We start from the raw sequence: 21,380 nt of genomic DNA on the forward strand, positions 1-21,380 counted from the left end.
ACTTAATTGGTGACCAAGATGACCTTGGATCCACATAACTCCCTACCTAGAGAAGCAAGAACCACACTTGCACGAAGGTATTGATGTCACCATCCAGCATTAAAACACTGCCAGCACAGAATAGGCATAGTCACAGAAACTAAGTTCACCAGATACAACCATCACACAAAAGATACCAAACATTTCATCTTGCAATGCCTCACCCTAGCCATACCTAGACAACAACGCAATTCTTCCTTGAGTGACTTAGGGGCCGATCTGGGGCTTTTGCCAGTTACCAGGGAAGTTGTGTTTCCTGCAAGAGAGACCCATGGAATGAGTGATAGAATATCCATCAAGCAGGGAAGAAATAGTGCAAGAGAGGAGTGAATGGAGGGAGATTGTGAATGAATAAAGGGATGTTTTCCCCAACTGCTTCATTAGTTATTTTAAACAGATGACGAGGGAGTCAGTACATGATAAGTCTATCTATATACCAAAGGCGTCTTCCCCCTAATTAGGGAGGTAGCCAAGGCAAAGGCACACACCCATTCCACTCCCATCCACCACCCTTATTTCCCTCTTATCTTAGCTCCTTGTGGATGAAGGATCATCCCTGTCTCCTGCCCACTGCCCAGATCAGAAGCAATGCAGGAAGATATAACACATCTACAGCAGAGCTACTTCACATACAAGTAGTGGGGGTAAACCAGCTCCAGTTGTTGGGGCCTGTGACTCAGGCATTGTGAGAGCAGACAGGAAGACCCATCATCCCCAGTGTGCAGAAATGGAAAGGGTGGTTTAATGGATTTTATTTGTGCATGATGTGGATGTGTGCTTTGACTCAGCTATCCCCTTATAAGGGAGAAAGGGCCTTTGGTATATGTATGTAAGTGGTACAGGTGCAAATGAATGATAGAATGGAGACAGCAAAAGTTGATTTCATATTGTTTCCCACAGGGCAACTGTCTGGACACTTTGGCTCGACTCGCTCTTTGGGATGTAGGGTTAGATTACAGCCACGGTACTGGGCATGGGGTAGGAATGTACCTGAATGTTCATGAAGGACCCATGGGCATCTCTTGGAGGCCCATGCCTGATGACCCAGGTCTTCAGGAGAACATGTTCCTCTCTGATGGTAAGTTTTGGCCTTGAAGTCTTTGTAAAGGATGATCCTTTGGTGGTACATTTTCTAGAATTATATGCTCAATTGAGAAGCAGCTTCAGGGCTCATTGTATAAAAACTCTCTTAGATAATTCTTAGTCAACCTGGTGTCATCATTTTTAAATTTTACGAAGATTAAAAGGGCTGACCAATATTCCTTCACCAATAATGAACTTTATAGATTTTTTATATTCTGGTTTATGCCAATTGCATTAGATTCATTTATCCATTTTCTACTCATGTCTAAATACCTCCCTTACAAGGGAGGTAGCCAAGTCAGAAGGCTACCCATGCCCACCCATTCCACTCCCATCCACCACCCCAAATTAATGTGCGTGTATATGTGTGTATATATATAGATATACACACACACACACACTTTTTTTGTGCCTATTGCAATACTCATTCATGCATTTCCTATTTAAAGAGCCTGGTTATTATGAAGACAACAAGTTTGGGATCCGGTTGGAAAACATTGTGCAGATTGTGAGGGCAGAGACTCCACACAACCACCGTAACAGAGGCTTCCTCACCTTCAAAAATGTCACAATGGTGCCTGTACAAATCAAAATGATAGAACCAAGCATGCTTACAGAAAAGGAGGTAATATAGTTTGTTGTCAAGTTGATAGGTAATTTAGAAATGAATGATATACTGAATACAGTGAGGTAAGATGGAGGTTAACATGACATGAATGTCTTTTATCTATATACTGAGAGATTTTTCCCCCCTACAAGGAAAGTAACCAAGTCAGAGGCACATACCTATTCCCACCCATTTCACTCCCACTACTCCCTCCACCCTTCCCATCTCAGCTCTTCATATATAATGGGTCATCCCTGCATCTGCCAACTGCCCTGAGTCAAACACAATGCAGCAAGGCACAGTACATCCTTAGCAAGACCACTTCACTTAATTGTTAACCCCCCTCTCTGTCCCCTCATGCAGAAAAAAGAGAAAACAGGGAGAAATCCATTTGGGCTGTGTCAAAATATTATTCACACATAATCACCTTCTACCCCCCCCCCATCCCCCATCCACTCCCTTGCATAACAGTTTCATCCATACACAGTCACTCTTCACTCATCCCTATCTCCTGCCTTCTCCCTTCCCTGCTCAACAGGCATCCCCCTTTTGCTCAGTGCCCCCTTCACCCCATCCATCCATCCATCTCATCCTTGGTCGTCCCCTCAAGTTTAACTCCCTCCTCTGCCTTCCACACCTTTTTTTTTTTTTTACCAATTTTTCATCACTCATTCTTTCTACGAGTCCAAAACAATCCAATAACTTTCCATCAGCTCTATCTGCCTTCTCCTTTTCCACTCCCACTCTCCTCACCTTCTCGTTTCTCACTCTATCCAACCTAGTAACCCCCACCATACTTCTCAGACATTTCATCTCAAACACATTTTAACTTTTCCTCTATGCCTATCTTAAATTCCAAGTCTCTTCTTCATTGGCACAATCACCCCTTCATACAATCTCCTCTTTGCATCCATTCCCAGTTGCCTATTTCTCATCACACTTTTTAATCCCCCAAGGCATTTACTTGCTTCCCTCAAACTACAATTTACCTCCACCTCTACTTCCCCCTTTCCTGCCACATGGGACCCCAAATACTTAAAGCTATCCACTTCCTCCAGCCTTTCCCCTTGTAGACTTGCTTCCAACTCACTGCCACCCTCTACCCTTGTACATCTTATCACCTTGCTTTTACCCACATTTACTTTCAATTTTCTCCTATTACATATCTTCCCAAACTCTGTCACAAACTCCCTTAATCCTTCCTCTGATCCTGCCACAAGTGCAGTGTTATCAGTAAACTCTAACTGGCTCACCTCCCATTTTTCTCCATTTTCTTTAACAACTTCAGTACAACTTGTATGTTTGTGTGTTGTACAATGATTCAATGATGCATCACATCTCACATGCAAGATGCCATATGTACAATGATTCTATGATGCATCATAATATGTGCATACCTCTCTCTTTGTATCTCATACTCCAAACCAGTGATCATTATTATTATTATTATAATTTCCTCCTATCCCATATATCTGCAATACCCCCCTTGTAGGGGGGAAAAAGCCTTTGGTATATGTATGTAATGATAATATTATAATTAATATTACATATGTACATACATATACCAAGGCTTTTTCCCCCTTACAAGGGGGGTAGCCAAAAAGAAAAAGGCATAAAATCATTCTCACCCATTCCATCCCTGAATACACTCCACACCCCTCCACCCTCCCTCTTATCTTAGCACCTCCTGAATGACGGGTCATCCCTGCACCTTGTCCACTGCCCTGGGTCAGAAGCAGTGTTGCAAGACACAGCACATCCACAGCAAGGCCGCTTCATTAAATCGGCGACCCCCCCCCCGCTCCGTCCCCCCATTGCATAAAATGAGAGGACGGGGAGAAATCCCTTCAGGCTGCGTCAAATTTTGCTCACACATACTACCTCACCCCCCATCCACCCGCCCATTCCACCTCATGCAATCACAACATCATCCATATACAACCATTCTCCATTTACCCGTCTTCTCCCGTCCTTCCTCAACAGACATTCCCCTCTTCCCCAAAGCCCCCTTCACCCCATCCATCCACCTCATCCTAGGACGTCCCCTCATGTTCACTCCCTCCACATCTGCCTTCCACACCTCTTCTACTAGTCTTTCTTCACTCATTCTTTCCATGTGTCCATGTATGTATGTATGTATGTAATAATATTAATTATAATTAATATTAATTATATTTATAATATTAATTATAATTAATATTATTATTACATACATATACCAAAGGCTTTTTCCCCCTACAAGGGAGGTATTGCAGATATATGGGATAGGAGGAAAGGTTTTAAGAGCAGTCAAGAGTTTATACAAGAGTAGTAGAGCTTGTGTTAGGACTAGAAATGGAAAGAGTGAGTGGTTTGAGGTAAAGGTGGGATTTCATCAGGGATGTGTTATGTCGCCTTGGCTGTTCAATTTAGACATGGATGGGGGTGGTGGAAGAGGTAAGTGCAAGGGTAGTGGGTAGGGGATTGGAGATGGTTAAAGAAAATGGAGAAAAGTGGGAGATAAGCCAGTTGTTGTTTGTTCACAACACTGGTTGTAGCAGGATCAGAGGAGGGATTGAGGAAGTTAGTGACAGAGTTTGGGAAGGTGTGCAAAAGAAGGAAGTTGAAGATAAATGTGGGTAAAAGTAAGGTGATGAGATGTACAAGGGGAGAAAGTGGCAGCAGACTGGAGGTGAGTATTAAGGGAGAGAGACTGGAGGAAGTGGATAGTTTTAGATACTTGGGTGTGAATGTGGTGGGAAAGGGAGGAGTGGAGGTGGAGGTAGAATGTAGATTGAAAGGAGTAAATGCCTTAGGGGATTAAAAAGTGTAATGAAAAATAGACATTTGGGAATGGATGCCAAGATGAGATTGTATGAAGGAGTGATTGTGCCAACAGCACTGTATGTGGCAGAAACATACAAGAGGAGGAGTTTTAATGTATTTGAGATGAGGTGCCTAAAAAGTATGATAGGGGTTACTAGGCTGGATAGAGTGAGAAATGAGGAGGTGAGGAGGAGAACAGGGGTGGAAAGGGAGTTGGGAGATAGGGTTGATGAAAGAGTATTGGGATGGTTTGGACACATGGAAAAATGAGTGAAGAAAGATTAGTAAAAGAGGTGTGGAAGGCAGAAGTAAAAGGAGTGAACATGAGGGGGCGACCTAGGATGAGATGGATGGATGGAGTACAAGGGGCATGAGAGGACAGAAGATAGGAGTGAATGGAGAATGGTTGTATATTGATGATGTTGTGATGCATGAGGTGGAATGGGTGGGGGATGGGGGGTGAGGGAGTATGTGTGAGAAAAATTTGACGCAGCCCAAAGGGATTTCTCCACTTGTGACGCTGCTTCTGACCCAGGGCAATGGGTGAGATGCAGGGATGACCTGTCATCCAGGAGGTGCCAAGATAAGAGGGAGGGGAGTGGAGTGTGATGGGAATGGAATGGGTAGGAGTGGTTTTTATACCTTTGTTTTTTGGCTACCTCCCTTACAAGGGGGAAAAAGCCTTTGGTATATGTATCTATGTTTTTTGGCTATCTCCCGTGTAAAGGGGAAAAAGCCTTTAGTATATGTATGTATGTACAAGGGAGGTAGCCAAAAAAACAAAGCCATAAAATCCACTCCCACCCATTCAGAAACAGTGTCACAAGACAAAGCACATCAACAGCAAGGCAGCTTTATTAAATTGGTGACCCCTCTCTCCATCTTCTCATGCAGAAATGGAGAAGATGAGGATGGGAAGAAATACCTTTGGGCTGCATCAATTTATTTTTCCCACATACTCCCTCACCCACTCTCTTTCATGGATCACAGCATCATCCTTACACAACCATTTTCCATTCACTACTATCTTCTCTCTTCCTCAACAGACATTCCCCTCTTTCTCAATGCCCCTTTTACCCCATCCATCCATCTCATCCGTGGTCACCCCCCCCTCATATTCACTCCTTTTACCTCTGCCATCCACACCTCTTTTACTAACCTTTCTTCACTCATTCTTTCCACTTGTCCAAACCATTCCAATACTCTTTCATCAACCCCATCTCCCAACTCCCTTTCCACCCACGTTCTCCTCACCTCTTCATTTAACAACTCCCAAAAATAATCTGCCCATCTTCCTGAGAGAGTGAGTAGTTTGAGGTAAAGGTGGGACTTCGTCAAGGATGCGTTATGTCACCCTGGCTGTTCAACTTATACATGGATGGGGTAGTGTGAGATGGTTAAAGAAAATGGAGAAAAGTGGGAGGTGAGCCAGCTGTTGTTTGCAGACGACACTGCGCTTGTGGCAGGATCAGAGGAGGGATTGAGGAAGTTGGTGACAGAGTTTGGGAGAGTGTGTGATAGAAGAAAGCTGAAGATAAATGTGGGTAAAAGTAAGGTGATGAGATGTACAAGGGGTGAAAGTGGCAGTAATCTGGAAGTGAGCATTAAGGGAGAGCAACTGGAGGAAGTGGATAGTTTTAGATACTTGGGTGCAAATGTGGCAGGAAAAGGTGGAGTAAAGGTGGAGGTAGAATGTAGATTGAGAGAAGCGAGTAAATGCCTTGGTGGATTAAAAAGTGTAATGAGGAATAGAAATTTGGGAATGGATGCTAAGAGGTGACTGTATGAAGGAGTGATTGTGCCAACAGCACTGTATGGAGCAGAAACATGGAACATAAGAGAGGAAGAGAGAAGGAGCTTGAATGTGTTTGAGATGAAGTCTCTGAGAAGTATGATGGGGGTTACCAGGCTAGATAGAGTGAGAAATGAGGAGGTGAGGAGGAGAACAGGGGTGGAAAGGGAGTTGGGAGATAGGGTTGATGAAAGAGTATTAGGATGGTTTGGACACATGGAAAGAATGAGTGAAGAAAGACTAATAAAGGAGGTATGGAAGGCAGATGTGGAGGGAGTGAACATGAGGGGACGTCCTAGGATGAGATGGATGGATGGGGTGAAGGGGAATGTCTGTTGAGGAAGGACGGGAGAGGACAGAAGACAGGGGTGAATGGAGAATGGTTGTATATGGAAGATGTTGTGATGCATTAGGTGGAATGGACGGGGGGACGGGGAGTGAGGTAGTGTGTGTGAGCAAAATTTTGACGCAGCCCGAAGTGCTTTCTCCCCGTCTTCTCCTTTATATGGGGGGACGGAGAGGGGGGGGTCGCCGATTTAATGAAGCGGCCTTGCTGTGGATGTGCTGTGTCTTGCGACACTGCTTCTGACCCAGGGCAGTGGACAAGGTGCAGGGAGGACCCGTCATCTAGGAGGTGCTAAGATGGGAGGGAGGGTGGAGGGGTGTGGAGTGTTTTCAGGGATGGAATGGGTGGGAATGATTTTATGCCTTTCCTTTTTGGCTACCCCCCTAGTAAGGGGAAAAAAGCCTTGGTATATGTATGTATGTATGTATGTATCTTCCTCTTACTGCCTTCTCTTCCATTATCATCTCTCCATCTGCACATTTTACCTTTTCTTCTTTACTTGATTCGCCTCCTCTTTCTCTCATAATTTATTTCTAAAACATCTTTTTATTACTTTCAAAGTTTTCTGTCATACTATTACCCCATTTCACATCTGCTCTCCTCTTTGCCTCCTTTATCTTATGCTTTAGTTCTCTTCTCTTTTCTTTGTACCTCTCATATGATTCTCTCATCCTATTTTGTAACCAATCTGTGAAAGTTCACTTCTTCTCTTCTACAACCTTCTTTGCTTCATCATTCCCCCACTCACTACCCTTCCTTCTATTTCCTCCCATCTTCCTTGTTCCACACACCATCTTTGCACACTTTGTGACTCCCTCCTTAAACCATCCCCATTCCTCCTCCTCTCCTAGATCTACTCTTTCACTCCCTCCCACTCCTCTCTCAGCTTCTTCTTGTACACCTTTTCTTTCTCATGTAAGTAGTTCACTCTAAGCACCTCCCTATCTTCTGTCCTTTTCCTTTCTGCATTTGTCCTCCACTCTCAACTTACCTTCCACCAAAAATTATCTGATATTCCCCCACTCTCTCCCCTTAGAACATGTATATCCTTAACTCTTCCTACTATACTCCTGGTTACCACTATATAGTCCATTAATGCTCTATCTGCCACCCTTCCATCCACCACCTTCTCCTATTTGTACTTATGCTTGACTTTCTTCCTAAACACTGTATTTGCTATGATCAACTCTAGACACATCTCCACTTTCAACTCTCCATTACAATTTTTTCCTAAACTCCACACTTACCAAACACTCTGTGTATTGGTTTATTTCCTACATACATATACATACATACATATACCAAGGCTTTTTCCCCCTTTCAAGGGAGGTAGCCAAAAAGGGAAAGGCATAAAAACACTCCCACCCATTTCATCCCTAAATACACTCCACACCCCTCCCACCCTCCCTCTCATCTGAGCACCTCCTGGATGACGGGTCATCCCTGCACCTTGCCCACCGCCCTGGGTCAGAAGCAGTGTCGCAAGACACAGCACTTCCACAGCATGGCCGCTTCATTTAATCAGCGACCCTCCCTCTCCGTCCCCCCTTGCATATAAGGAGAGGACGGGGAGAAATCCCTTCGGGCTGCGTCAAAATTTACTCACACATACTACCCCCCCCCCCCGCCCATTCCTCCTCATGCAATCACAACATCATCCATATACAATCATTCTCCACTCACCTCTGTCTTCCGTCCTCTCCCTTCCTTCCTCAACAGACATTCCCCTCTTCCCCAAAGCCCCCTTCACCCCATCCATCCACCTCATCCTAGGATGTCCCCTCATGTTCACTCCCTCCACATCTGCCTTCCATACCTCTTTTACTAGTCTTTCTTCACTCATTCTTTCCATGTGTCCAAACCATCCTAATATTCTTTCATCAACCCTAACTCCCAGCTCCTTTTTCACCCCTGTTCTCCTCCTCACCTCCTCATTTCTCACTCTATCCAGCCTAGTAACCCCCACCATACTTCTCAGACACCTCATCTCAAACACATTCAAACTCCTTCTCTCTTCTTCTCTTATGTTCCACGTTTCTGCCCCATGCAGTGCTGTTGGCACAATCACTCCTTCATACAGTCTCCTCTTCGCATCCATTCCAAAATGTCTATTTCTCATTACACTCTTTAATCCACCAAGGCATTTACTCGCTTCTCTCAATCTACATTCTACCTCCACCTTCACTCCACCTTTTCCTGCTACACTTGCACCCAAGTATCTAAAACTATCCACTTCCTCCAGTCGCTCTCCCTTAATGTTCACTTCCAGTCTACTGCCACTTTCACCCCTTGTACATCTCATCACCTTACTTTTACCCACATTTATTTCCTACCCTAGCATTAAGATCTCCCATACCACTACATTGACATTTCTCCCTAATCCCACTATGCACTTGTTTAAATCTATCCAAAAAGCCTCCCTTTCTTCTATACTCTTCTCATGACCAGGTCCATATGCACTTACAAAAACCCACATCTCCCTTCTCAGTTTCACCTTCATCCACATTAGCCTTGAAGAAACCTCCCCCCAATCCACTATACACTTACCCATCTCTTCACTTACTATGTATGTATGTATATTTGTCAAACACTTCCTTTCCATGTTCTTCAAGTATGTGTTCCATATAGTGCCATGGGCACCATTACCTTCATTCAACCTTCTCTTCTATAGAAATTATATATCAAGGTACATACATACATATACCAAGGCTTTTTCCCCCTTACTAGGGAGGTAGCCAAAAAGGAAAAGGCATAAAATCATTCCCACCCATTCCATCCCTGAAAACACTCCACACCCCTCCACCCTCCCTCCCATCTTTGCACCTCCTAGATGACGGGTCATCCCGGCACCTTGTCCACTGCCCTGGGTCAGAAGCAGTGTTGCAAGACACAGCACATCCACAGCAAGGCCGCTTCATTAAATCGGCGACCCCCCCCTCTCCATCCCCCCATACAAAGGAGAAGACGGGGAGAAATTCCTTCGGGCTGCATCAAAATTTTGCTCACACACACTACCTCACCCCCCGTCCCTTCCACCTCATGCATCACAACATCTTCCATATACAACCATTCTCCATTCACCCGTCTTCTGTCCTCTCCCGTCCTTCCTCAACAGATATTCCCCTCTTCCCCAAAGCCCCCTTCACCCCATCCATCCACCTCATCCTAGGACGTCCCCTCATGTTCACTCCCTCCACATCTGCCTTCCATACCTCCTTTACTAGTCTTTCTTCACTCATTCTTTCCATGTGTCCAAACCATCCTAATACTCTTTCATCAACCCTATCTCCCAACTCCCTTTCCACCCCTGTTCTCCTCATCACCTCCTCATTTCTCACTCTATCTAGCCTAGTAACCCCCATCATACTTCTCAGACACTTCATCTCAAACACATTCAAGCTCCTTCTCTCTTCCTCTCTTATGTTCCATGTTTCTGCTCCATACAGTGCTGTTGGCACAATCACTCCTTCATACAGTCTCCTCTTAGCATCCATTCCCAAATTTCTATTCCTCATTACACTTTTTAATCCACCAAGGCATTTACTCGCTTCTCTCAATCTACATTCTACCTCCACCTTTACTCCACCTTTTCCTGCCACATTTGCACCCCAAGTATCTAAAACTATCCACTTCCTCCAGTTGCTCTCCCTTAATGCTCACTTCCAGATTACTGCCACTTTCACCCCTTGTACATCTCATCACCTTACTTTTACCCACATTTATCTTCAGCTTTCTTCTATCACACACTCTCCCAAACTCTGTCACCAACTTCCTCAATCCCTCCTCCGATCCTGCCACAAGCGTAGTGTCGTCCGCAAACAACAGCTGGCTCACCTCCCACTTTTCTCCATTTTCTTTAACCATCTCCAATCCCTGACCCACTTGCATTTACCTCTTGCACTACCCCATCCATGTATAAGTTGAACAGCCAGGGTGACATAACGCATCCTTGACGAAGTCCCACCTTTACCTCAAACCACTCACTCTCTCCATTTCTAATCCTGACACAAGCTCTACTACTCTCATAAAAACTCTTGACAGCTCCGAGAAGCTTTCCTCCTATCCCGTATATCCACATAACCTCCCACAGTGCCTTTCTGTCTACCCTGTTGTAAGCCTTTTCCAGATCCATAAAGGCCCAAAAAACATCCTTCCCCTTTCCTATAGCTTTCTCACATATCTGTCTTGCCACAAAAATCTGATCTGCACAACCTCTACCATTCCTAAATCCACACTGTTCCTCTCCTAATCCTCTCAATCAAGATCCTCCCATAAGCCTTCCCAACTACACTTAACAAGCTAATCCCTCTGAAACTACTACATTCACACTTGTCCCCCTTTCCCTTGTAAAGTGGAACCATACAAGCACTCCTCCAGTCCTCCGGCACTCTACCCTCTTTACAGCAAACATTAAATAACCTCACCAACCAGTCCACCATCACTGTACCTCCTTTTTTAAGACATTCTGAATGGCATCCATCCAGACCAGGTGCCTTACCTACTTTCATCATCTTAACTGCTGCCTTCACTTCATCCTTCCTTATTTCTCCTCCATTTTCCTCACTCATCACTCTCATTTTCTTAGCATTTCCCACTGCAGCTATCTTTCCCTCCCTATCCTCCTTCACATTTAGCAACTCCCTAAAATATTCTGCCCATCTTCCCCTTACTGCCTTCTCCTCCATTATCATCTCTCCATCTGCACCTTTTACCTTATCTTCTCTACTTGATTCGCCTCCTCTTCCTCTCTTAATTTCTTTCCAAAACATCTTTTTATTACTTTCAAAATTTTCTGTCATACTCTTACCCCATTTTACATCTGCTCTCCTCTTTGCCTCCTTTACCTTTTTCTTTACTTCTCTTTGTACTTTTCTTTTATACTACGACTGTCCCTCCGTCATGCTGTCCCCCAAGCCCTTGTTGCTGTCCTGTACCATTTCTCTGGGTATTCTTTTTCTGTGGTGGGGGAATTCCCTGTGGTGGGGGAAAAGAATACTGCCACCATGTATTCCCACTTGGATCGTAAGAGGCGAGAAGAAAGGGACGGGGATTGGGACTAGGCATCCTTCTCCTTGTAGCCCCACAGGGCACATTCCTAAAAATAAAAGCATATATCAAGGTAACTGTACTTAGTATTTAATTTTGTTTTCTAACAGGTGAAGTGGCTGAACAATTACCATGCTGAGTGCAGAGAGCAAGTTGGTAAGCTCTTGCTTCAACAAGGTCATAAGGAAGCATACGATTGGTTAGTAAAGCAGACTGAACCAATTGGATAGGGATAGACATGAGGGGCAGACCAAGTGGAAGGAAGATTTCCAACTCTTGGGTTGTCCTGGCAGAGGTGATCTCCGCATTAGTAAAGAAAAAGATGCATTGTGGTTCCTCTAAGTTGTTTAATTTTGTTGTCATTCTCAGGAGATACCGAACTGGTGATTCGGTTTTCCTAGATGGAGGTATGGCAGATTATATTATGTTACCGCTTTTTATGCTTTGGAAACAGGACCAATGCCGGATGTTAGATTCATCAAGCATCTTCTTTCAGGACAGATAAGCTATGGGGTGGAACTATAAAGAACCAAACTGAGAAAGGTTGCATTTTGCTGACACTGTTCAGGATGAGGAAAAATGGACTACTCATTCAGATGAATGTAGTTCTTGCCTATGTGTTATGACCATCCTGCTGCTTGCAGACACCCCCCCACTACCTGCCCCTTAAAGTTTTCGAAAAACAGGACTCTTTTTCACCCAAATATTGGTCATATATTCATTCCTGCTCTTTCACTGCCAATCAATAGAAAAAAGCATATTTGGCAGAGGTCATTATTGGTTATTAGGTATAGTTTGTTGATTTAAGAAAATTTGTTCAAACTTGTCTTTACAGTACAATGATGCTTATTTATGTATGTGTGTATATGGATATATTTACACCACATTGGAGTTTTGTGATTTTTGTCATCTGATAACTTTTTGATGACATCAAGAATTGTGGCTGAAGTTCATTTTAGAGGCCAGGCTGGGAATTATAATATGAACCCTTAATTCATATAAAAGATATAATAATCTATGCTTTTCTCTCTTTCCTTCACTGAATTCAAGCTCAAATATTTTGAATAATGAATAAGTACTAAATAACTGCTGACATAACAAAAGGGATGGGATGTAATTAGTCTTATAACTTACACTTTGGTTTCCACACAAACAGAGATCCTGCATTTGAAAATTGAAAAGTGGTTGTAGTTGCAGTGTATTAAATGAACTTCAGAGATGGCTTCAGAAGAATAAACACTTTTTCTGCATTGAGTGGAAATTATTTTGGTAATATGGTAATCTGTAACATGACAATTCTAATAATAAGTCATGTACAAGGCTATGACAGGACAAATATGTACTGGTAGTTGATTCGGTTTAACATTGTGAACTCCCACTATCCCCTTCGATACGAAGACGCCTACGTAGGCGTCATGAGGAGCAAGTGGGTACGCAAGGATGCCGATGTCGGCGTCTTGATTATATATGTTGTAGTTGTACCTGCATGACCCCCATACTCTGTAAACTGGCTTCATCATATTTTCTATGGTTATCAAAATTCACGGTGAAAGAGAACGAGCAATACAGCGGTAACTTTATTTTTTATAATGCGAGTATTATGACGCAACATCGCACGTCTGGCAGCTAATGCTGCCCACGAGATTTTGGCCCATAGTGAAGGGGTTATGAGGTTAGGACAGTGTCCCTTACAGAGGATTTTAGAGCATGGAATATAATTAACCATGCCCTTGGTCCAACTCACTTGAGGCAGAGTTTGAGCCACTATCACCTCGACCTCTGTCCCAAGTAGCAACGCTCTAACCCATTCAGCCAGTGGGTTTCCAGTCATGGCTATGGGAATATACAGCATTCAAGAGACAAGAACTAATGCATGACAGATAACACACGTAGTCAGTTACTTGAAGGCCATGGGTCTTGTGCAAGAGAGACTAGGGGCAGCGGATTGACTGATTGATTGAGTTAATACAATCAAATCTTGTTTCTCCATATAGCACTGTATTCTGGTAGTGTTCTGAACAAGGTAAGGATTTGGTCAACAAAATACAGGGTAGTTGTGGTAGTTAGTTAATTGATTGATTGATTCGGTGTAATGTCTCAAAACCCCCTATCAGGAAGCGATGGTGCCACTTATAGAAGACTTTGTAGCATGAAATTTAATGAACCATGCCCTTGGTCCAACTTGCCAGTGGCAGGGCTTGAACCGCCATCGTCTCAACCTCCAGTGCAAGTTGCAATGCCCTAACCCATTCAGCAAGTGAGCATGAATTTTTGTCATTGGTACTTAAATGGTTGACAAAACTTTAAGTGTAGATAAAGTCTATATAGCCCCATTGCTCCTGCATTATACTTTAAGAATATTAATTTTAATCTAAAACGAGACAGTTAAGTGCATCTGAAAGGAAAATTTGGGTCAAAATGAAAGTGTGGTATTAGCTAGAATAAAGATGTTAAAAGTATGTTGCTCGACTGAATGTTTTTTGGAGACTATTTTAGTGTGGTAGGAATTTAAATTTCCCTAAACTTATAAGTGCAGACAAAATTGATGTATGATTCACAGCATTTATGATGATACAAGGGGCATTCAATTTTTTTTGGCAACTACGTCTCAAAAAGACCCAGTGTATTTGGAACAAGGTGGCACGCCATCTATTGGAACAAAATGGAACTCAGGAGACACGTGTCGACTGCTGTTTAATGCATTGCCAGGAGGCTGAATATACACTACTCCTATGCTCTGCCTGAAAATGGCCTCACCTCACAGAACTGAATGGAGATTCTATGTTTTCGTGAGGACGAAGCTTGGGAAGGATGCAAGGCGGATTCATGTAGACCTGAACCAAATTCTAAGTGGGCAGTGTCCTTTATATCACATAGTAGCAACATGAGTATTGTCTTTTAAGAATGGGAGAGTTATTTGAAGATGACCCACAAACTGGACACCCTTCCACATCACGGACCAAGGAAAACATTGCTGCTTTCAGACAAATGATCCACAAAAATCAACACAATGATTGCTCTTATTAGTGGTCATCTTGGGGTCTCTACTGACAACATCCATATGATCATTCATGAAGATCTAAAGATGAGGAAGGTTTGTTCTCAATGGGTACCACATCTCCTGTCAGATGACAAAAAAGTTCAGTGTGCTTCAGCAGTTCTTTCTAAATTGGGTCCTGAAGGTCAAAAATGCATCACAGACATGGTGACTGGTGACAAGAAGTGGTTTTACTTCTTTCAAGCACCACACAAGAGGCAAAACATGGTTTGACTTGGAGAAGATGCTCGACCCACCGTTGTCAAGAGAGGATTTTATTCATGAAAGCAAATGTTCATTGTGTTCTTCAGTTCAGCTGGCCCTGTATCTATTGTTACTGTGCCCAAAGGTCAGAATATTAATGCAACTTACTATATGAAAACAGCTCTCCAGTCAGTAGTGAAAAATCTAGAAAAAACAAAGCCCATACGCCTTGCCTCAGGAAAAGTTCACCTCCGCCATGACATCACCTCCAGTCACTGCTGTTAAAACTTGCCAGTTTGTGGAGGAAAGCAAGCTATAGCTCACTGACCATCCACCTTACAGTTCTGACCTGGCACCATGTAACTTTTGGTTATTTCCTAAGTTGTAAGAAAAACTTGCTGGGATAAATTTTCACAGGGAACAGGACCTTGTCAGAAGGATACATGCGGAACTGAAAAGTATACCTGCATGTGAGTACTCTGAGTGCTTTGTCAAGTGGATGATATGGCTCCAGAAATGCATAAACCTTGGAGGAGAGTATGCTGAGGCTCAATAAATGTGTATCTCTTAATTTTCTTTTTGTTACCCTGTTGCCAAAACTTTTTGAACACCCCTCATATCTGTAGTTTGTAGAGTAGTAATAACATCATTTGAAATAGTTTAAAGTGAGTTTTAGGTAAGATTGTTCACCCAGAGACTGATAGAGGAATCTTAAGGATGGTTCATTAAATTCCATGCTACATTATTACCTAATTGTAGAATGCAGGATAGGAGCTATGTTTGAAAGGTCGTGTCTCTGCCTCTAATTAACAAACTTTGTTCTCTTCCTAGACTGTTTTCATAATTCATCCCACAAATTTATGCATATATGCAGAAAATTTTACAATATAGTGGGTGAAGCATACAGATTAATGAACATAAAAGGGGTTTTTCATACATCAACAAAGATTTGGTTTAATGTTGCAAAACTTCCCCTATCAGGATGCAAGGAATTTTATGAACCATGCCCTTGGTCCAACTCGCCAATAGCAGGGTTTGAACCTCTAGCACTTTGACCACCATAAGTAGCAACACCCTAACCCACTCAGCCAACGGGGGATGACACAAAGTTCCTGATACAACCTAGATAAGAATGTGCAGCAATGATGTGATCTGCACACTGAAGGACATAATAAGATTGAAAAAATACAGAAAGTAACATCCAACATGGCTCTTAGCCTTATGAAGAAAGACCAGAAGCATTGGGCCTGCCATCATTAAAAGAAATAACAAAAGAGATGTGCAAGATTCACCACCATGGTCTTGGACTATGTGCTGGACTAGTGATCAATTGCTATTACCCTCCCAGAAAAGAGTTCAGAGCTTATAATGGTCCAATCTATGGGTAATGCTAGGTGATGTGATTATAGTATCCAGGTTATTAAGAGGAATGGACAAAACTGACAGATCTCTTGGTTTGGAGTGGAAGGCCATCGTGACTTCACTGGAAAATTTTTAAGAGAACCACATGTCTGAAGTATGTGAAGAAATATAGTATTATATACAAATGCATCAGTTCCCAGAATAACTTTAAAAAAAATCATGTAACCCACCTCAATTCATTGTTGTCTTGAGTTTCACTTAATGGAAAACCAGCAGCTGCACAATGGCACAATGGCTGGCAATTGTCCTTGGAACTCCCACAGATCTTTCTGGGAAGGAGCTTTGGACTGCTGTCTGTGTTGAATCAGTCTGAGGCTGTTTCTGTTTTACCGGCTGAAAGAGAGAGCATGAGAAAAATCACCTGTTGTCAGCTCCTCATAAGTGAAAAAGTGTAATGAATACAGTCAAAGTTAATAGGGCCCAGTTGGGAGACAGTGTCAGCTCCTCAAGGCTGTACCTCCAGAAGCAGGTGAGGAGATTGACAGGTTTTGAAAATGGGTAGCTTTGCTGTCCATCTTGAAGGACCACCTGGAAGCAGGTACCAGTCATTGGTCCCTATAACCCAAGTTAAGGCCACCCTGTGGTGGGGGGAAAAGAATACTGCCACCAAGTATTTCCACTTGGATCGTAAGAGGTGAGAAAAATGGGACGGATATTGGGACCAGGTATCCCTCTCCCTGTAGCCCCACAGGGGACATTCCTAAAAAAGTAAAGGCATAAGAGGGTCTAGGAGTTTTCCAACCAACACTCTAAGGTTTGGGTCTTTTAATGTGCATGGATGTGGTACAGATGAGAGTAAAAGGGAAGAGATAGGTAGTGTGTTTGTGAGAAGAAAGATGGATCTGTTGGCTTTGAGTGAAACTTAAGTTGAGAGGGAAGGGCGAGTGTGAGTTTGGGAATGTTAAATGGGAGGTATTCTGGAGTGAAGAGAGGGAGAGGGAGGGAAGGGGTGGCTATACTAGTAAGTGAAGAGATAGGTAAATGTGTAGTGAAGTGGAAGGTTTCCTCAAGGATAATGTGGATGAAGGTGAAACTGAGAAGGGAGATGTGGGTTTTTGTAAGTGCATATGGGCCTGGTAGTGAGAAGAATATAGAAGGGAGGCTTTTTGGATAGATTTAAATGAGTGCATAGAGGGATTAGGGAGGAATGCCAATGTAGTAGTATTGGGAGACCCTAATGCTTGGGTAGGAAATGAACCAATTGATGGAGTGGTTGGGAAATGTGGAGTTCCAGGAAAGAATCGTAGTGGAGAGTTGATGGTGATGTGTCTAGAAAGAGAGTTGATGATACCTAATACAGTGTTTCAGAAGAAAGTCAAGCATAAGTACACATGGGAGAAGGTGGTGGATGGAAGGGTGGTAGATAGTGTTAATGGACTATGCAGTGGTAGATAGGAGTATAATAGGAAGAGTTAAGGATGTACATGTGCTAAGGGGAGAGAGTGGGGGAATATCAGATCATTTTTTGGTGGTAGGTAAGTTGAGAGTGGAGGATAGATGGAGAAAGAGGAAAAGGACAAAAGGAAGGGAGGTGCTTAGAGTGAACTCTTTACATGAAAAGAAGAAGGAGTACAAGAAGCTGAGAGAGGAGTGGGAGGGAGTGAAGGATAGAGTAGAGTTCGGAGTGGAGGAGAAATGGGGATGGTTCAAGGAGGGAGTCACAAAGTATGCAAAGATGGTGTGTGGAACAAGAAGGACGGGAGGAAATAGAAGGACGTGTAGTGAATGGTGGGATGAGGAAACAAAGAAGGTTGTAGAAGAGAAGAAGCGAGCTTTCACAGATTGGTTACAAAATAGGATGAGGGAGTCTTATGAGAGGTACAAAGAAAAGGAAAGAGAAGTAAAGCACAAGGTAAAGGAGGCAAAGAGGAGAGATGTGAAATGGGGTAAGAGTATGACAGAAAATTTTGAAAGTAATAAAAACATGTTTTGCATACATACATACATATACCAAGGCTTTTTCCCCCTTACTAGGGAGGTAGCCAAAACGGAAAAGGCATAAAATCATTCCCACCCATTCCATCCCTGAAAACATTCCACACCCCTCCACCCTCCCTCCCATCTTAGCACCTCCTAGATGATGGGTAAAAGGTGTAGATGGAGAATTGATAATGGAAGAGAAGGCAGCAAGGGGAAGATGGGCAGAATATTTTAGAGAGTTGATAAATGTGAAGAAGGATAGGAAGGAAAAGATAGTTGCAGTGGGAAGTGCTAAGAAAATGACTGTGATGAGTGAGGAAAATGGAGGAGAAATAAGGATGGATGAAGTGAAGGCAGTTATTAAGATGATGAGAGCAGGTAAGGCACCTGGTCTGGATGGATGGCATGCAGAATGTCTAAAAGGAGGTACAGTGATGGTAGACTAGCTGGTGATGTTATTTAATGTTTGCTGGAGAGAGGGTAGAGTGCTGGAGGACTGGAGTGCCTGTATAGTTCCACTTTACAAGGGAAAAGGGGACAAGTGCGAGTGTAGTAGTTTCAGAGGGATTAGCTGTTAAGTGTAGTTGGGAAGGCTTATGGGAGGATCTTGACTGAGAGGATCAGGAGAGGAACAGAGGGAGCGATTGGCGAGGAGCAGTGTGGATTTAGGACAGGTAGAGGTTGTGTAGATCAGATTTTTGTGGTAAGACAGATATGTGAGAAAGCTATAGGAAAAGGTAAGGATGTTTTTTGGGCTTTTATGGATCTGGAAAAGGCTTATGACATGGTAGACAGGAAGGCACTGTGGGAGGTCTTGCAGATATATGGGATAGTAGGAAAGCTAGGAGCTGTCAAGAGTTTTTACAAAAGTAGTAGAGCATGTGTCAGGATTAGAAATGGAGAGAGTGAATGGTTCAAGGTAAAGGTGGGACTACGTCAGGGATGTGTTATGTCGCCCTGGCTGTTCAACTTATAAATGGATGGGATGGTGCAAGAGGTAAATGCAAGGGTGGTGTGTCAGGGATTGGAGATGTTTAAAGAAAATGGAGAAAAGTGGGAGATGAGCCAGCTGTTGTTTGCAGACGACACTGCATTTGTAGCAGGATCAGAGGGATTGAGGAAGTTGGTGACAGAGTTTAGGAGAGTGCATGAAAAAAGAAAGTTGAAGATAAATGTGGGTAAAAGTAAGGTGATGAGGTGTACAAGGGATGAAAGTGGCAGTAGACTGGAAGTGAGCATTAAGGGAGAGCGACTAGAGGAAGTGGATAGTTTTAGATACTTCGGTGTGAATGTGGCAGGAAAGGGTGGAGTGGAGGTGGAGGTAAAATGTAGATTGAGAGAAGAAGCGAGTACATGCCTTGGTGGATTAAAAAGTGTAATGAGGAATAGACATTTGGGAATGGATGCTAAATGGAGATTGTATGAAGGAGTGATTGTGCCAACAGCACTGTATGCGGTAGAAACATGGAACATAAGAGAGGAAGAGAGAAGGAGTTTGAATGTGTTTGAGGTGAGGTGTCAGAAGCATGATAGGGGTTACTAGGCTGGATAGAGTGAGAAATGAGGAGGTGAGGAGGAGAACAGGGGTGGTAAGGGAATTGGGAGATAGGGTAGATGAAAGAGCATTGGGATGGTTTGGACACATGGAAAGAATGAGTGAAGAAAGACTAGTAAAAGAGGTATGGAAGGCAGATGTGGAGGGAGTGACACTGAGGGGGCGACCTAGGATGAGATGGATGGATGGGGTGAAAGGGGCTCTGGGGAAAAGGGGAATGTCTTTTGAGGAAAGACAGAAGACAGGGGTGAATGGAGAATGGTTGTATGTGGATAATGTGATGCATGAAGTGGAATGGATAGGGGTGAGGTAGTATGTGTCAGAAAAATTTTACGCAGTCCGAAGGGATTTCTCCCTGTCTTCTTTTCTGTATGAGGGGGCGGAGAGGGGGATCATTGATTTAATGAAGTGACCTTGCTGTAGATGTGCTGTGTCTTGCGACACTGCCCCTGACCCAGGGCAGTGGATGACCCATCATCCAGGAGGTGCCAAGATAAGAGGGAGGGTAGAGGGGAGTGGAGTGTATTTGGGATGGAATGGTTTTAATGCCTTTTTCTTTTTGGCTACTTCCCTTGTAAGGGGGAAAAAGCCTTTGGTATATGTATGTATGATAGGACAATACATGGATGGGGTGGTGCAAGAGATAAGTGCAAGGGTAATGGGTAGGGGATTGGAGATTGTTTAAAAAGTGGAGATAAGTCAGTTGGTATTTGCTGATGACACTGTGTTTGTAGCAGGATCAGAGGAGGGATTAAGGAAGTTAGTGACAGTTTGAGATGTGCAAAAGAAGGAAGTTGAAGATAAATGTGGGTAAAAGTAAGGTGATGAGATGTATGAGGGGAGAAAGTGGGAGCAGAAAGGAAGTGAGTGTTAAGGGAGAGAGACTGGAAGAAGTGGATAGGTTTAGATACTTGGGTGCAAATGTGGCAGGAAAGGAGTGGTGGAGGTAGAATGTAGATTGAGAGAAGCAAGTAAATGCCTTGGGGGATTATAAAGTGTAATGAGAAATAGACATTTGGGAATGGATGTGAAAAGGAGATTGTATGAATGAGTGATTGTGCTGACAGCATCGCATGGGGCAGAAACATGGAACATAAGAGAGTTTTAATCTGTTTGAGATGAGGTGCCTGAAAAGTGATAGGGGTTACTAGGCTGGATAGAGTGAGAAACAAGTAGGTGAGGAGGAGAACGGGGATGGAAAGGGAGTTGGGAGATAGGGTTGATGAAAGAGTATTGGGATGGTTTGGACACATGGAAAGAATGAGTGAAGAAAGATTAGTAAAAGAGGTGTGGAAGGAGTGAACATGAGGGGGCAATCAAGGATGAGATGGATGGATGGGGTAAAAGGGCCATTGGGAAAGAGGGGAATGTCTGTTGAGGAAGGATGGGAGAAGACAGAAGATAGGGGTGAATGGAGAATGGTTGTGAATGGATGATGCTGTGATGCATGAAAGGGATGGGTGGGGGCTGGGGGTGAGGGAGTTTGTGTGACAAATAAATTGACACAGCTTGAAGGGATTTCTC

At 43.4% G+C, this 21,380-nt stretch overlaps 1 protein-coding gene across 3 annotated transcripts in view; it reads left to right on the top strand.

Moving 5' to 3' along the window:
• Nucleotides 1–12,734, top strand: part of ApepP (Aminopeptidase P) — a 215,919-nt gene extending 203,185 nt beyond the window's left edge. For all 3 annotated transcript variants that reach the window (XM_076179374.1, XM_076179375.1, XM_076179376.1), the window contains 3 exons: nucleotides 940–1,117; nucleotides 1,572–1,747; nucleotides 11,829–12,734. In XM_076179374.1, the coding sequence (XP_076035489.1) occupies nucleotides 940–1,117; nucleotides 1,572–1,747; nucleotides 11,829–11,948 (474 nt within the window). In that variant the 3' untranslated portion in view covers nucleotides 11,949–12,734. The remainder of the gene's footprint in view (nucleotides 1–939; nucleotides 1,118–1,571; nucleotides 1,748–11,828) is intronic.
• Nucleotides 12,735–21,380: the final 8,646 nt, after the last annotated feature.

The sequence above is a fragment of the Oratosquilla oratoria genome, chromosome 42, assembly GCF_046742065.1.
Source record: "Oratosquilla oratoria isolate Oo_2021 chromosome 42, ASM4674206v1, whole genome shotgun sequence".
NCBI lineage: Eukaryota > Metazoa > Arthropoda > Malacostraca > Stomatopoda > Squillidae > Oratosquilla > Oratosquilla oratoria.